This window comes from Schistocerca serialis, chromosome 1, assembly GCF_023864345.2.
Source record: "Schistocerca serialis cubense isolate TAMUIC-IGC-003099 chromosome 1, iqSchSeri2.2, whole genome shotgun sequence".
Lineage (NCBI taxonomy): Eukaryota > Metazoa > Arthropoda > Insecta > Orthoptera > Acrididae > Schistocerca > Schistocerca serialis.
In genome coordinates, this window is record NC_064638.1 from 1,267,310,159 (window position 1) to 1,267,329,056 (window position 18,898).

At 42.0% G+C, this 18,898-nt stretch overlaps 1 protein-coding gene across 1 annotated transcript in view; it reads left to right on the plus strand.

The window, feature by feature from the left end:
- Positions 1-18,898, plus strand: part of LOC126456830 (Down syndrome cell adhesion molecule-like protein Dscam2) — a 416,068-nt gene that overhangs the window by 380,033 nt on the left and 17,137 nt on the right. The window contains exons 32-36 of the mRNA XM_050092636.1: positions 6,230-6,374; positions 6,451-6,623; positions 10,715-10,900; positions 16,966-17,139; positions 17,571-17,691. Of these exons, the coding sequence (XP_049948593.1) occupies positions 6,230-6,374; positions 6,451-6,623; positions 10,715-10,900; positions 16,966-17,139; positions 17,571-17,691 (799 nt within the window). The remainder of the gene's footprint in view (positions 1-6,229; positions 6,375-6,450; positions 6,624-10,714; positions 10,901-16,965; positions 17,140-17,570; positions 17,692-18,898) is intronic.

Here is an 18,898-nt window from a genome sequence, read left to right on the forward strand (position 1 = left end):
TGATCATACAGGAAACATTGGAAGTGGACTGATAGACCCACAAAACAGTAAAAGATGATTGAATCTCTGGATCTTGAAAGTTTTAACTTCATTCTTACCAGTGACATTTCCTGATGAAATTAGCTATATGTTCTCTGTATATGTAATGCCGAGGCGATTTTGTTGAAAAGTAAGACTTATCTGATACGAGTTTTGTTTTCACTGTATTATATTTGTACAGAAATATCTTGAACTATGTCGAAATTGATTTCTGTGTTAGAATATAAATGGAATACTGACTGTTGCCAGACAAAAATAAAAAACAGTAAAGAAACACAATAAATTTTGCTATGTTTCCATAAATATTTGTATCATGTAAAAAATCTACTACAAAAAGCTGCTTCATTGGGAGGAAAGGAAAGACACAAAATGATGAAATAATTATGCAGGTATATTAATATAGTCAGAGAAGTACATATCAGGATAGAATAACAATAGGTATGGTGGCTGTTCTAAGAAGTATGCCCCAAGTAGTTACAGGCTCGTATGCCTTGCGGGAGACTGTGACAGAAATGTCGGAATACATGTATATACAAGAACACTCAAGAAATCTTTAGGACAGAAATTAAGCTTATTCTTCAGCTTTGAACACAGAGGAGGAGGAAATTAGTGTTTAACGACCCGTCGACAACGAGGTCACTAGAGACGGAGCACAAGCTCGGATTGGGGAAGGATGGGGAAGGAAATCGGCCGTGCCCTTTCAAAGGAACCATCCCTGCATTTGCCTGAAGTGATCTAGGGACATCACGGAAAACCTAAATCAGGATGGCCGGACGCGGGATTCAACCGTCGTCCTCTCGAACGCGATTCCAGTGTACTAAGCAATGCGCCACCTCGCTCGGTAAACACAGAGTACCAGAGTGACCATCCCAGACATAATGTGACTTGCACGAAGACATATAGCCACAAATACTACCCACCTTCATATATGAATGCAACGGAAAGAAACCTTAATCCATGACAATATGTAAAGAATATTCTCGTCCATGCATTTTACACAGTTTATTTGTGGACATACAATGATGAGTCAAAACGTTATGGCCACATGCTTAATATGGCATGGTCTACCTCTGAAACAAAATACAGTACTGATTCTGTATCTGATCGATTCAAAAATTCCTTGGTAGGCTTTCAAAAAGAACGTATATATTTCTAACACGTATATTTATTAAAGTGTAAGACATACAACTATGAAACTTGGGACACATATTGATGAATCTCTCAAGTTTAGATTACAGATGCCCAGTATGTCCTCCGCCAGTGTCACGAACAACATTACATCGATGCTCGAATTCCTCCCGCACTCGGGTAAGAACGGCCATCGACCCTGATATTCCGTCACTAATACTCCGGTTCTTCAACTCTTCTAGGTTCTGTGGCAGTGTTTGCACGTAAACGTTGTTTTTAATGAAACCCCACAAGACTTCACGGGATGACAGTGGAGGCCAGCTGAGAAATGATAAACCGCCAGCTGTTTGACGACCAGAAGGCCTACAAAGTCTCGGGTATTAACGCACTTGGAGACTTCAATGATGGAATGCCCCGTCTTGTTGAGAAATGAAGTTGTCCTCGTCCAGCCTGGGAAACAACCGGTTTTGAAACATAGTATGACACTGCTGACCGTTAATAGTGTTTCCATCAAGCAACAGGTGAATTGGATATTGCACAAAACACATTCACTTTTGGCTAATCTCGTGCGTCCATGTGGGTTCTGTTGGCCCCAAAATTCGAATATTGTCTTTGTTTACCTTCCCCGTAAGGCGGAAAGTCGCTTCATTCCTGAGCACGAAGCAAGTGTGAATTGTAAATAGTATTCTGAAGCTCGTCATAAAATGCCACACATTTGCTTTTGTTGTCATGACGTAGAGCCTGTAACAGCTCTAACTTGTACGCCTTCAGAATCAACCGACGTCTCAAAACACGATAAACTGTTGTTGTAAGCAGTTATAGCTCCCAAACGACACGACGAATTAATTTTGTGAGACTGCGTTGAAAGCAGTTTCAATTCGTGCGACTTATCACCGGAAACACGAGCGCGGCCAGGTCTCTTACCTTCACATAGATATACTGTGTCTACAAACTGTCGATACCATCTGCGAATATTTCATCCCTTTGAATAATCAGTTTGGTACCTCAACCTAAAATGTCTTTGCACTATAATAACGGAATTACACTTCGCAAACTCTAGAACGAAAAATGATTTCTGCTGCAGAGTAGCCATTTTACAACAAATGACGGTAACCAAGCAAACAGAATACAACCGACATCTAGCGGCAACGAATATAAACTATATAAATTATCAATCCTCCAATAACAGAGCCGTGGTGCAGTGACCGATGGTTTTGTCGAGATAATACTTTGTATACGTACGTTTTTTTTGAAAAGCGCTGTATGAAGCACCAGATGTCTAAGCACATGTTTGTGAGCACGGAGATGGAGCCCCAAATGTGATCTGTCAGGTTCATGTCAGCTGGATTTGGTCACCAAGATATGAGCATGAGTTCACCAAGAAGTTCCTCAAAACTGTAGCACGTTTCTGACCTTTTGACACTTATAATTATCCTACTTCGAGTTGCCATCGCCATTGCGAAAGACAGCAAACATGAAGGGCTCACTACTATCGTGGTGCCGTCAGTTGTCAAACATCCAGTGGAAGCCCAGATGAATGGCCCCCGTAGCGTAATACTGGCCCCCACCCGCCAACGTGTGCGACTCGCTTTCAGGCAGCGGTTCGCTTGGATGACATTTATCCAGACACGACAATGGAACCGTAGTAACAAGAAAGGCGATTCATGCTACTGGATGACACGTTTAGATAGATCAACAGTCCAATTCTGAAACCCCGTACCCACTGTAACCGTAACTGACGATGTCGTTAGGTCAGCATGGGAATACGAAAATGTCGTCTGCTGCGGAGCCCAATTTTCAACAATGTGCACTGTACACTGTGCTCCGAGACAGCTCTACCTGCATCAGCATTGTATTTTGCAGTCACATCTGTCACATATCGCCACCTATCCTGCTTTAGAGAGCAGGCAAGTCTCTGATCTCCATGTCCTCTGATGAGTTGCTGACGCTGATATGTAACATGTCATTCGTAGGATGAAATGTTCCAGTCCTTAATCACCATTGGCCAACGAAAGATGTACGTAGCTTAAGGTAGTTAGTAAGTAGGGAACATCACACTTCCGGGACGTTTTTGATGGTTTGAGCACATCAGAGTTCTCCCCATGGCGATGAGGGCCGTGGACTGGCACTTCTGCCTGCTGGGAGGAATCTTTAGCTCAGTGCGGTCGCGAGTGAAGGGCTTGGAGTGCACAGTACCTTCATGGCGTCAAAGAAATCGCCGAAAAGGCAACTGATGTTCAGATTTTATTGTAAAAAATTGTTCAGAGTCGCTTGTGAGACGCATTCATGCAAACGCCTACCTGGAATTTTGTGACTATGTAATCGATCACTTAGAAGATGTTAGGATTTTGTGTTATAGGAAATACACTGAGTTCCACTTATCTGGGTGTGTGATTCCACTAGACTGGAGAAAATATCTCTTTCACCATCATCGATGCTGCGAATCGAAGTCCACTGGAGAGAAGGCGGTTCACGGTTCAAGGGCACTACTGGATTGTTTCAACGGCCCATTCCTATTATCTTCAATAGGAAAATAAACCACGAAACATTCTAACGCCGAACACCTTGTCGCTAGTCGTTGTTTCACCGCCTTCAACCTCACGACAGTAGTTGGCGAGCAGCCGACTAGTTTCGTAGTTTCTGAGATGCCCCTTCCTAGACGCCGGACCGTTACAGTAGCTCCTTTGTCAAATTTGTTTACGTCAGTGGACTTTGCCCCTGCAGTCCGTGTCGTTGCTAGACTGATTCCCCGCCTTTTACTTTATTGTCATTTCATTCTCATGTCCCAGAGCGGCCAACAGGGCTTTTTTTTAAAAAAAATGGAAGTTTTCAAAAATATGAACTGCATATACGCGTTTTACAATACATGAAAGATGCCTTTCATTGATGATATTTAGAACACAACTCAGGAAAACAGTGGTGCATATTAGAAAACGATGAGTTGCGAACAGGTTCAAAATAGAAGCTGCACTGTATTGCATTACGCTATCACTTGATGAGAGGAACGTACCTTAGAGGAGAGGTAAGGTGGATTGGTTCTTTAGGGCAGATAAGGGGTTTATAGGGCTGTTTAGTTCGAATGGGTTGCGTTGTGGTGATGGATATCAAGTGGGAGGATGGCTGGTAGGTAAACAGGGGATTCGGGGAACCGAGAGCTAAGAAACTTCCTGTCAGATTAAAACTGTGTGCCGGACCGAAACTCGAACTCTGGACCTTTGCCTTTTGTGGGCAAGTGCTCTACCATCTGAGCTACCCAAGCACGACTCACGCCCCGACCTCACAGCTTTACTTCTACCAGTACCACCTCTCCTACCTTCCAAACCTTACAGAAGCTCTCCTGTGAACCTTGCAGAACTAGCACTTCTGGAAGAAAGGATATTGCGGAGACATGGCTTAGCCACAGTCTGGGGGATGTTTCCAGAATGAGATTTTCACTCTGCAGTGGAGTGTGCGCTGATATGAAACTTCTTGGCAGATTAAAGCTGTGTGCCGAACCGAGACTCGAACTCGGGACCTTTGTCTCTCGCGGGCAAGTGCTCTGCTACCCGAGCTACCCAAGCACGACTCACGCCCCGTCCTCACAGATCAGATGGTAGAGCACTTGCCCGCGAAAGGCAAAGGTCCCGAGTTCGAGTTCCGGTCCGGCACACAGTTTTAATCTGACAGGAAGTTTCATATCAGCGCACACTCCGCTGCAAAGTGAAAATCTCATTCTGGAAACAGAGAACTAAGTCTGGGCCCGGGCGAATGTCAAGCGGGAGGAAAAAAAGCATGGGATGGAGAGGGACTGTAGCCCTGAAATCGAAAAGGGGTTGGGAGGAGTAGACTGAATCTGACAAGAAGGATGGATGTCAGGGTGGACTTCGTTGTCAGGGAGTGAGAGTCTGTTAAACCGCGCTAAAATCATTCCTCATTCGTCTCTACTCCGCTTGTATATTTTCCTTACCGCGTCATGTGTCCACGTCACCACCAGGCGTCATTCAGTATCACGGCGGGCAGTGGTCGTAAAGTTTTGGCTCAATATTGTAAGAAAGGAAATGCGAGAGTTAAAGTTCACGAATGAAAGAGAAGAGATCTCTTGTGTCACTAAAAATACATATTGCAAGAAAAAGTCGCAAATAAAAACGGACACATTTCTTCTCGTTTAAATAGTGTAGAACAAAAAATTATTGACATTGTGAGAAAGAAAATGCGAGAATGAAAGATGACGGATGAAAGACAAGAGATCTCTTGTGCCACAAAAAATACATATTGCAAGAAAAAGTCGCAAATAAAAACGGACACGTTTCTTCTCGTTTAAATAGTGTTGAACAACAATTCTATTGACAGATCGTAATCAGAAGCTATATACGAGGGGCGTTCAGAAAGTAAGCTCCGATCGGTCGCGAAATGGAAACGACTATGAAAATCCGATAAAGCTTTGCACAGATGTGTTGGGTAGTGTCTCTAGTATAACCCCAGTTAGCGTCACGTCGCTCTTCTCATTTCTGAGCTCGCAGTGTGTGCGTAAAGATGTCTAGAAAATAGTGTCTGCCGCCAAGTACGAGGGCCTGGTGAGAAATTTCGCCTGAAGCTATGCAGCTAACATTACATAACTGTCGTGCTGTTTCGTCTTCACGACAATTCTCAGCCGCATTCTGCAGGGGCAATGAAGATGCTCCTGCATCGTTTTCAAATGGAAATGTTAGATTACCCACAATACCGTCCGCAATTGTCTCCCCCTGAGTTTCATCTCTGGTCACATGAACCGCTGTCTTTGAAGACAACATTTTGACACAGACAACGAGGTGTAGGCCAGCGTGGAGAATTGGCGGAAAGCACTGGCGGCTGCCTTCTATGATGAGGCTATTGAAAAGTTGGTACAACGCTATGACAAAAGTCTAAGTCAGAACGGCGACTACGTAGAGAAGTAGCTGAAAGGTGTAGCTAATTGTTACAAGTAAAACATTTCTGATGTTCACTGTGGTTTCAATTTGGCAATCAATCGGAGCTTACTTTCTGAACAGGCCTCGTAGATATAATGTAATATCTACTGTACTGATTGTTACATTTTCATCTTCAGCAACAGTTGGTCCAATACAAGAAAACCGAAGCCCAACAGATACAGCTCGGTTCTATGAGGACATTCACGTAATAGTGCCTACGGTTTGCTCTGCAATATTCTTGTTATCAGCTGGCCTGCTAGTGTATGTGGCCATACACAGGAGGTAAGCAATTAAACTCTAGTAACTATCATATCCGTGGTGTGTATTTATGTTAATGAATACATGAAACTCTTCTCAGACAGTGTCAGCGAGATGCGCAGTACAAAAGTAACAGGGGAGTTCCTGAAAGCCCGAGTGCTTGCAAGGCCGCCGCCGAAATGGACAACAAGAGGAACTTCCAGCAGATATACTCAGCATCCCCCACCAAAATGGACGACCATCAGCTTGTTAAGCAGTCAGATGCTTCTTCCGGTGAGAAACGAATTGTAATATTGGCAACTGAACATGATCTCTGTTTACATACGTAATACAACTAATCTTTATACTTTAAATACATTAATCGCCATTTCATTACCTCAAACCACGCTTTAATGATGGATGAAGTTCTAAATAAGGTTCTCCTTACTGGATTTTATTCTATTTTCTGAGATCAATCTAACAAATCTCCCGATATTTCCTGATTACTTTTCCTTCGAAAATGTTTTCAAGAAATGTATTATCGCTTAGAGCAAAGTCAACCATTTTTGCTCCCCTTCGCTTTATTTCTTTCAGGAACTGTCTTTTTTCAACTACCTGTAACAGAACCATTTCATTGCTTTTCTTTTGACTCTTGCTCGTTTTTGTTACTTTCCTCCCTTCCTTGCAGATGGTCCTTGTCTTTCTTCTCTATTCATCTTTCACTTGCTTTCGGCAGTATGCTCCATTCGTAACCAGTGGTGAAAGCTTTCCTTATTTTGATGTTCCTGTTCTTGTCTGTTACTAAAGTTAACGAAATTCTGTTGTTATGAAAAGTTTTAATTGGCAAAGACTGCTCTTCTAATTTCTAACTATCATTTCTTATTATTTCAACTGATTCTTCCTAACCAACAAAATTGTTTCACTTGACTGATTCTTTAGTTACCGAGTTTTACATCTGTTGGTGCTGTTAGGTGGCTGTTGCTTATTTCCGTTAGTTTTGTCTTCTTTGTATTTATTTTTAGCTTATATTGGTGACAGAAACTGTTAGTAATTTCGACATTTTTTCATGTCCTTTTCTCAGTCTACAACTAGAGTAATGTCCTCGGCGAATAATATGGAGTAATTCACGTACCTTTACGTCTTTGGTTTTCTGTTTTCAGCTGTTATTTCCTTCTTAAATAAACACATTGTGACCAGATGAAACTACTTTCTTTCGACCATTACTTTGGTTTCTTTGGTTGCTCTGGGAGAAGGCTCATCAATCTAGAAACACGAAATATTAGTTCACTTTATTACAGAAATGAATAAAATATTTACTTAACATTGACTCACTGGAAGTACGAAATGATGATGGAAGCACAACAGCAATGGCGTAATGTCTTTGTAACACAGCCATCAACGCGTACAACAATTTATCGTATTCGGGATAAATTTAAAGCCCACGGTACCGTTCAGGATGTGCATAAGGAAAGATCTGGACGGCCAAAAACATCAACTAGTCCACTTTCCAGCACTACTGTGTTGCAACATTTTACTAGGTCACCTAAGAAATCTGTGTAACGGGGTGCACGTCAAAGAGGGGGTAAACCGATCAAGCGTGCGACGAACTCTGAAGGCTGCAAAGTCGAAAATGTACATTCCAAGATCACTACACATTATGAACGATAACGACGCGGATCTAAGGATGGACGACTACGAGTGGTCTGAAGGCATGCTTCGCGAAGATGAAACGTTTGCAGGGATGGTTATTTGGTCTGACGAGGCTCAGTCCAAACTGAACGGTACTGTAAACCGCCACAGCTGTGCGTAGTGGGCTCCTGAAAATCTTCACATTGACGTGGACAAACATGGTAATCTTTCGGGGTTAACGTGTGGTGTGATCTGTCATCGCTTGATTTGATTCCCCATTCTTCTTTGAAGGTACCATAACTGGTGAGGCGCTGCAAACATCGATTTTACCTGTCCTCCGAGTTGTGTTTGGAAATGATAGATTTTGCCTACAACAAGATGACGCTCCGCTTCCCTAACACAGAGGTGTCAAAGCGTACTTGTATGAAAATCTAATTGGACGATGGATAGGTCGAAGAGGTTCAAATGGTTCAAATGGTTGTGAGCACTATGGGACTTAACATCTGTGGTCATCAGTCCCCTAGAACTTAGAACTACTTAAACCTAACTAACCTAAGGACATCACACACATCCATGCCCGAGGTAGGATTCGAATCTGCGACCGTAGCGGTCGCTCGGTTCCAGACTGTAGCGCCTAGAACCGCTCGGCCACCCTGGCCTGCGGTCGAAGAGGAGCTGTTGGCTACCCACTACGGTGTCCAGACTTAACGCCTCTTGACTTCTACCTATGGGACGGCCTTGAAAAATGAAGTTTATCAACAGAAGCCAGTTACACTGAACGAGCTACGAGAAACCATTGAGGCGTCCTGTGCCGCTGTCACACGACAGCCACATTTCGGTCATCAACAGCTCAACAGCATCGACATTGTTTGGCTGCTGATGGGGGTCACTTTGAACACATAAAAGACCCCCCCCCCCCTGCAAGAATTGTAACGGTATGTCATTTTATTCCATTAATATTGACTATTAAAAACTGTCTACATTTTTCTGGACCCCTCTGTAAATTAAGCTCAGAGCGAGGGCGCTGATGTGTTGAGAGGGAGGAGTGGTCTTCTGGGGTTCCTCCCATTGGTTGTTACGAATTGCAGGGAGGCCTCGCTAATGTCTCTGGTATGGATTCGCGTTGCCGACTTTGGTGTGGCACCGCGATCTCTGGGCGATACCACAGTAAACATGGTGAAACACTCCAGCTCTGCCTAAAATCTCTTCTGACTTTTTGCTGTTCTTTCTCACGCATGTACGGCTATTTGCGTGGACTGATGCTAATACAAACTCCTTACAACCTTCTAATCCTTCCAGTCAATACCTATACTCTACATAAACTCAAAAACATACAGTTTGCCATGTCAAAAGCCATTGAAATATATGCAAGCAACTGAGGTATTTAGGTCGTTATCGACTATCTTTGTATCACCATTCGCAAGGATAAAATTGCTTACGTAATTACTCTTCCTGGTCCATACTCAAACTCATCTTCCTTTATTTCATATTTCTTATTCTACTCCTTATCATGTTACTAATATTTACAATCTGTGCGACAAAATAGGCGTAGTTCTGTGATTACAACATCCCACGACATTTGTCTTTTTTGTTACTGCACTTGTTCTATTTCTGTTGAAGATTTGAAGTTTTCAGGAATTTCTCCAGTCTTCTGTCATTCTGTAATGATCCTTCATATTCACCGGAATGTCGTTAAGAATTCTGACAGTATGCCAGAAATCTTTGTTGCTTTTCAATTGCAGGGCTCATCCAGATTCGTCTACGATTAACGGTATTCAAGATTTGACGTGATGGGCGTCAATTTTAATCGCGAAACATTTGCCACGTTGATTTACTGTGGTATAAATAACAATATAACACATTTCTATAACGTTATTGAACCATATGACAAAGACACGTAAAAGAGCTAATGGTCAGACACACAATCGTCTCCAATGTAGCATCAAAGCTGTATGGGCAGGAGTCCAGTTTCCCTTCCACAGTTAACTTCTACACTGAGATTTGATATGCATGATTATGTTCCTTATTTTAGAGATTTCAATTAATTAAATGATAAATAATAAAAATAACCAATTCTTACACATTCTTGTAAACGTATTGCAGATGTGGTTTTCCATTATGTCCTGTCGGTCTTAGAAACTAAATGAAATGTTTTTAAGTGTTGGCCATAGGCATTTCCCTTCATTTATTTTCAAAGCCTCTTCAGCGGCCTGTAATAAATGAACGGAATTAGTACACACGACAACATAGTGGAAACATTACTTTGAAACAACTTCTACACCCAAATTTTTCGCGTTAATTTTTTTTTTTTTTTTTACTTTGAAAACAACTATTGGCGTACATGTGTTCCTGTTTTTAAGTCTTACTGCTTTCTCTTACGATTTTTTACAATATTTTGTCGTATATTTGCTGTTCTGAACTTTTTTCTTGAGCTGGCAGTTCACTGCAATAGTTATGAAAGTATTTTTATAAAATCCTGTTTATAAAATCTGCCACTTTACAATTTCCGTAATATTTTCTCATTTTTATTGAAAATGAAATAAATAATAAGGTGACATTTCTACTGTTGTCCAGTTTGCTAAAAAAGATTTTGTTAGCCACTGAATCATATTTGCCACAGAGATTCAAAACATTTCGTACTGCATACAACCCAGGTTTTAATGTCACGTATCAGTAAAATGCATCTAGTAACGCTATTATCACATTTTACTGAAAACATCTGTGCACTGTTATTTCAATAAGTTTTACTATTTCAGATCTGTACGAGATGAGTCCGTATGCTACATTTCCTGTGTCATCGGATCCTCCTAGGACAATAAATGCACGGACAATGGACTACGCCATGCAGTTTAAAACATTTGGACATTTGGAAAATGACTGTGGAGTGCAACACGGATTTACTCGAACGGTCAACAAAAAATTTCAGCATATACATCCCGCTGGTAATATAGGATACTAATTTTTGCATTAAATTACAATTAAAAAATTAGGAGTATGATATTTACCTCTACTTGTGTGTGTAGATATTAATTTCTATGGTTTCTGTTATTTTTCTTGTTCTTGAAATCTAGTTCATTGAGATTTCAATGCCGCTATAATAGTTAGTTCTTTAGGCGTGACGGTGTTACATGAAACTTATACATAATTTTTCTAGAGTATCAAGAGTTCATTTTTAAGTGGTGTTAAAAGTAGTAACTAACTATACCAGATTAAGAAACAGTCTATACATTTCACACTATTTAGCTCTACTATCTATTTGCCCTTAAGTTTCTTTCTCACATACTGTTTGATTATGGCTCTGTTCACTTCCTGATGATTTTGTTTCTGAGCTTCATAAGCTGCTTGCTTCTTACCCCCTTCTTTTCGGTGATAAGCACGTGTCTTTCATCTTTAGATCTACTGTTGCTCGAACATTGGTGGATTTTTATTATTTTCTTCTGTATTATATTCTACGACTGTTCTGCTCAACTGTCCTCCATCAGTCGAGGTGACATGTTGTTTCAAGCAATTCAGAAAGAGCAGGAATTGTGCTCCACCATTTAATCATCTCATATTAGACAGGACATTAAGCCAAAATGTTCCTTCCTTCTTCAAACTATCCTCCACTTCATTAGGCGGCCCTTTCTTACGCGTGTTGAAGAATTTCCATTTCTTTTTAGTCTTTCTTAATTTTGCGTCATTGTTAGGCTATCTCCACATCTAAATATGTTTTACACAGCGGCAACCTGGTTCCTGAGTCTTTGTCTAATCCTGGTGTATTGCAGGTGGTATCTTACTGAGTTTTACAGTCTTTAACATGCATACATTCTCCCTTTTAAATTTCTAAAGATATCTTCTTAACTTCGAAATAATAATACTACACAATCTGATACATAGAGATACTGATAACTTAAAACTTCATCCTTTTTGCGCTAGAAAGTATGTATCTTTAGTTCTATTTGTGTATTGTCGTAACAGTCATTTATTTTACAGTCTAAGAGTCCTTGTTACATTATAAAATTGTCTTTGGCGTTTTTAAGAATAAGTAGTTTGCAGTAGCACTGCGTTCAAGACAGATATCTGTTACAGCAACCTGCAGAAATACGGCTCTACTATAAATGATTCATTCATCTTGAAAGTTCTGTAGTTTCCAAAGTATTACATGTACAAAGATGATCCATGCTTGAATGGAACGACAAACTCGCTGATTTTGCATTGTGCCCACCAGCTGGCGTTAAGTGTTCAGTGCCTTGAGAAAATGGCGACATAGAAAAGAGTTTTTGTTTGTTGGAATATACGAGGTGTTTATCTGTTACAACAGTGCTGCGTGCATTCCGAAGGAACTATGGAAAATAACTGCCATGTGAACAGAGCAAGGCGAGACAATGGAGCATCGTTGTTCGTCGCTAACGAAACGACGAACTTCGACATCACTGGAGTGGGCGCAGTGGCGAAGAAGACGCGGCTCTGTTAACTTGGCTCCTGAGGCCTTCTGACCTAACACCTTGTACCTGTTTCCTTTAGGGACATATTAAAGACCGTACTTACATATCCCGACTGCCAGGAACTCCGGAATAGGTCAGAGAATGCTTCACTATGACCATTCATAGGATGTTGCTACGTAACGTATGGAACAAACTTGGCTACCGTTCGTACGTGTGTCGTGCCACCAGAGGGACTCTCACAAAAAATTTATAGAGTGAAAAATGCAAACTTGATGAGTTCATAGTTCTAGTCAAGCGTCAATCGTATTTTTATATGTTATACTTCGGAAAATAAAGACCTTTGAAAACGAACGTGTCATTTATAGTAGCTCTGTACTTTACACGAATAAAATATTCATACTGACTCTCTAGTAGTCAAATAAAGTACATAGGAGAGTAATAATAACTTTGGAAGTAAGATATAATACTCGACTAGAGATTTAAGTGTACAAATTATCTAACAGCATATCCCCAGTTCCTTCTCTTATACGTGATGCAGAAAAAAACCGATAAGGTCAGAGCAGGAAAGGGGAAATGGAATCGCGCACAACCGTTGTGGAACAAAGGGCATAAAACAGTAGCCAATCGTTGACGAGTGTAGGAAAGAGTGAACTTCTAGCATAATGTGCCAAAACAGAAGCCGTTATGCTAAAAGGTATGCTTACTTGTTATATTAGCTCAAAATAATTGTTTACAGTAGTCAAGGAAAAGGAAGGAAGGAAAACTTTAAAGTCTTCCCCACGGCTGCTTAAGTCAGACCTAATTTTTTCTGATGTTAACTGAGTAAACCTTGACCTTTAAATCTATTACACTAGGAGTATCACAATGTCATTAATTTGTTACGGGAATATGCTGCACTGTAGAAACAGCACGGCTACATGCAGTGCTGTAAGGTGCAATGTTTCTTATAATGAAGTCTAAGGAGCAGGTGTAGTAAGTTTTGCAAAGAACAGTATCAATTTTTATTCTAACAGGTAGATTATCAACTGTAAAGTAAGTAACTTTCAAGAAATAAATTTTAAACACTCATTTTTTTCTCAAGTACCATTTTTATGTGGTAATTGTGGTGCCGCATCATTTTTTAAATAGGTTACGGCACCAGTTTATGCTATAGTAATAAACACTGTCGATCATATGTGGAAAATACTAAAACTTGAATTTAACAGACTTCTTTTTCAGCGGGGACCCACAACGGAAGTTGTGTTAACTCAAAAAGATTGTTTTGATTACCTTTCTGCTACTTCGGAATTTGAGAATGTCGAAGAGTCAGTTTTGTGCAACGCCTTGGTCTTTCCCAAATTGCGCCAGTTGCCTAATATCTCTGCTGGCAACTCTCAATAAATCGATCGGTACCTCACTTTCATATTCAGTGACCTTCTAAAAATTCATCAGTGAAATTCGGTTCTCGTATCAATTATCACTTTTCGACGACAGACTAAAGAAATTCATAGTCATTTTTATCATATTCAAACATAACAATATTCTTAATTTAGAAACACGTCAACTTTCACAGTTATCGATGTAGTTTACGTTTTGACATCAGAAATCATACACTAACATAGGTGTTCTTAGTATCAAGTCTAAACAAGATCTGACCTTAAACATGGAACTTTTCCATTCCAGACATAGCTCTCCATTATTACAACACATTTCAACAACTAGTTTGATTCATTAATTTGATTTAAGTAAAAGGTGATAACACGTGCCGACAGGACTTCTCTTAACATTGACTCCGCTGCCAACTGCGCGTTAGGACATGCTGTAACGTCTGGACCTTCTTGTCACACCACAGAGGCTAATGCTTGAACTCTCTGCCTCCTGTATCACTACAAAGTTGAGTCTGCACGAAACGATTCGCTCATCGTCTCATAAAGTACCTGGTGTGTTTCGAATGAGTTTCTTGGTCTCAAAACTCTTCCTAGCAGCACTTCATTGTGAATTTTAAAATTTTCCTGGCGAATTGACTGTTCAAACAAATTTCGGGCTTGCAGCCGGTCGTCGTTCAATACCTCGCACGATACTTTGGTGGCCAACCTTTTTATGGAGGATTTTGAGGAGAGAGCGCTTGAACCAGCTGCCCTGAAACCAACAGGTTTTTGGAGGTATGTGGATGACACTTTCATAGTGTGACCTCATGGAGAAGACAAATTAATGGAGTTTCTACATCACCTCAACTCCATTCACAGCAACATCCTGTTCACCATGGAAATAGAGAAAGATGGTTGTTTGCCTTTCTTGGATGTCCTGGTTCGAAGGAAGAATGATGGTTCTCTAGGGCATTCACTTTACCGGATACTGATTTTTACCTGCAAGCATCGATTTGCATTACCCATCGCAAATCATGAATGCGCTTAAAACACTTATTCATAGAGCTCATACTGTCTCAGATCTAGATAGCTTACCTCAAGAACTAGCCCATCTAAAGACAGTCTTCAGCGAAAATGTGTATTCCATCCGGCAGATTAACAGGGCACTAACAGTTAAAACTAAGAAGCAGGAAGTGGATAAAGAGGAGAACACGCTGGAAAAACCTTTAGCTTTTCTTCCTTTCGTTGGCAACATTAAGTTTAAAATGGCAAGGATACTCCGAAAATTTCAGGTACAAGTGGTTTTCCGCCCACCATCGAAGTTTGCGGACCTTGTGGGATCAGTTAACGACAATCTGTTACTACGAAAGGCCGAATATTACAAGATACTGTGCCAATGTGGTATGGTTTACATAAGTCAAACCACACGCACCGTGAAAGAACGCTACGCTGAACATTAAACTTATATTTACCTGCAAACTGAGCTGATCCTTGTGGATGGGTGACGCTATAATTTCGCGTCCCATTGCAACATTCAATGGAGTATGAGAAAACAATGATTTTGTCCGCAGAAACGTCTTTCTGGGACTCCATTATTAAATAATCCGTAGAAATACGACTGGCGGAAAACCTTTTGAACCGTGACAGCGGCTACCAGCTGGACAGTGCATGGAATCCCATCATCACCACGATTTGCTCAAATCGAAGACGACAGAGTGCGTCGACGGCCGTGGCAAACAGCAACGCAGAGGGCGACTGAGTTATGCTATTCCACCAAGTTTTCGACCCATGCGCAGAATAGTTACAGCGCGCTATATATTGTGGAACGGAGGACGTTTTCGCCTCCGCCTCCTGAAACTCCTGTCCGGCCGGACGTGGGGTCTGCATCCTTCCACCATCCTTCACACCTACAAATCCTTGATCCGCCCCATCCTCTGTTATGCCAGCGTAGCTTGGATTTCCGCCCCTCCCCAGTTCTATAAAGCCCTCCAAATCCTCGAACGCCATGCGCTCCGCCTCGCCTTCCGCATCCGCCTTCAGTCCCCCACGCGCATCCTCTACGACCTCATCCCCTTTCCCCACCTTCTCCTTTTCCTTGAACACATCCGCACACTATATACTGTCCGCCGCCATGATCCCCCTCACCCCCTGGTGTGTCCCTTCCTCTCCATCCCCAACCAGTTGCCTCGCCTTTACCGTTGTGTCCCACCCTCTCTCCATCTCCACACCCTTCATCTCCTTTCCCAACGCAACTTCCACCATCTACCCCTCCCGGATGATGAGCTTCGCCCTGACATCTACCCTTCCTACCAACTCCAACCCCATCTTCCTGCCTCCTCCTCAGGGCTCCCTCTCATCCCCCTCCTACTCCCCCTCCCTCTCTTGTGCCCCCTTTCAGTGTCTCTGCACTCCCTCCTGCCCTGTCTTCCCTCTTCATCTCCTGCCCCACATGTCTCCTGCCTCTTAGTGTACCTGCTGACGCCCTTCCTCTCTTCATCCCGCCGCTTCGCCTGCTGCCCCTTGCTCTCCCCTCCTTTTCCATCCTCTCTGCCCTTTCCATTGACAGGTCCCGCCTGGCAGTTTTATTCTTCGTCATGTGTGCTCCAAGTGTGTTTTAAGTGTGTTGTTCCAGAGTGTTTTTACTACTGTAGCCGACTTTTAACGTGTGCATGTCCATTCAGTGTCTTCTCTGAGTTTTGAAGAATCGCCAACTGTGTTTTTCAACTTTCTGGTGACTTTTTTTTTAACTGTCCTCCATGAACGTCTCCATGTTAGTCTATTTTTTACCTCCATTTTTCCCATTATTCTGTTCTAAGTTCCCCTTTATCGCCTTATGTATGTAACATTTTATTCTTATTTTAAGTTGTCATGTCACTCGGCTGAAGAATGGCGGATTGTGCCGCTGACAGCCCTCCCCTGCCCATATGGGGCAGGGGAATGAATTCACAATAAAGGAAAAAAAAAGAAAGACGTTTTCACCAGTCTGCGACGGTTTACCTGAAGATGACTGGCAGGTGCGCAGTTGAAATACTGTGCGAGGTATTGAACGACGACTGGCTGCAAGCCCGAAATTTGTTTGAACAGCTCTTCATTGTTTACTTCTGCGCACACGTCACAGATTGGCTGCCGTTTTGAGGGCGTATCTTCACGGTGATACATTTCCGACCCGTAGGTATCTGGAAACTGTGACGACGTAATACCACTAAAGCACATAACCGTTCCTTTCTCTGCCTGCAGGGAGTGACATGCAGCAGTCGATGACGTCGTCCAGCCTGCACAGGCACAGCAACGGCGAACACGGCCTCAAGAGGGCCGACGCCGGCCACAACTCGGAGTCGGACACGAGCGGCAGCCCCTCGGCAGCGAGCAGGTACCGGATGCCCCTGAAGCAGGCCACGGCGAGGAGCGTAGGTACGCTGACCGGCGAGTAGTGTCGCTCTGTCGGCTCACCACACTGCTACACAGCGCAAATCTGCTTCAGAGCTTTCTGTCGCACTATGAAACAAACTGCGTCCTGTTCTGCATGTCGATTTTCCTAACACGTGACAAATAAAAAAAAATATTAGCTGTTTTTGCATAAAGTTTACAAAGGGCACAAATTTTGCTAAAGAAACTGTCACCGCAGAACCTGCAGAGTCTGGTAGTTAAATATACAAAATTAGTTTTACAGTTATTTCGAGAAACATATAAACAAATGACATTCCAGTAAAAAAGAAATATGTCTTGCATAACTTGCAGTACGAAGTACGCTCATGCGATATGTGCGCTACCACAAATTACACAACGCAAACGGTGTGCCCATCCTGCAGTTTTTACTTTGCACGTGTATGTGTGTGTTGCAGAAATTTATCACCTTGACTCAAGTACTGAGTCGAATGAGATGTCTCCCATCCCTCAAAGGAGACGGACACCGCGGCATTATCCTGCCTGCAGTGGTGATAAAAGAGTGACGTCACACGACAGGTAGTCAAGGTTTGTTTCTACAGACTAATTATACTTTCATTTCTTCTGAATCTTTTACTTACTATTTTCGATGATAAAATGGATGATTAACATCATCTGTGGCCGGAAAATATTAAGCCACAGGCAGCTTTAGCTTACAATATAAAATCCATGTATGGAGAATCTGCTCATCATATTTATCTATCCCAGTGCAGAAACATTTTCCATATTTAAATAAAGCTTCCAAATCTCTTCAAATGATTCAAGTGGCTCTGAGCACTATGGGACTTAACATTTGAGGTCATCAGTTCCCTAGACTTAGAACTACTTAAACCTAACTAATCTAACGACATCACACACATCCATGCCCGAGGCAGGATTCGAACCTGCTACCGTAGCAGCAGCGCGGTTCCGGACTGAAGCGCCTAGAACCGCTCGGCCACAACGGCTGGCCCAAATCTCTTCCTTCAAATAGTTCATTAATGGTGAACTCAGCCATTGCTGGAAGCATAAAACAATGTTTCATCAATTCTCTGAATTTCTATTTTCATACATATACACTTCGTGATTGTGTATGTAAGTAACACGACAGGAAGCTTAGCCTGTGACCCCTGGAGGCAATGTCACGTTTAACTCCACAGTCGTAACGCAACACAAGACATACCGTAATAATCTATATAAATCCACCAGGTGAAGAAGAATACATAGTGACCGGTAACAGCAATCATGTTGTTTTATTCGAAGGAAACAATTTTATCAGTTTTGATTCGTGGTAGTGAGGGAACGCTTTGTAATGCGAAAATTATTCAAAAAACACGGATCTCTTCGTGAGAAATGGAAATATGCTTGTTGACATTCACTGGAAGAGACAGGAAAATAAGAAATTGAGTCAGAAAATAGACTGGAATAGAGGATGCTTTTGTCACTGTAATGACAAAAACAGGAAGATGGGCGAGACCCCGAGTCACGTGAATGGATGCTACTTGAACCAAGGAAGATCTTTGCTGGGTTTCAAAAGGTAATAAATGATCGGATCGGAATAGCAACATAGTGGAAGGTGGGAGGGTGATTCTAGGAACATCAGGTCTGTGTACAGCTGAAGATGATAATGCATGGAAAAGAGGAGGGTTTTATTACCCAGCATAGAAAGTCACAGGGCTCCTGCTGCTTCTGCATCTTCACTGCTGCTGCTGGTGCTGCTTTTGATGATGATGACGATGGTGAGGAT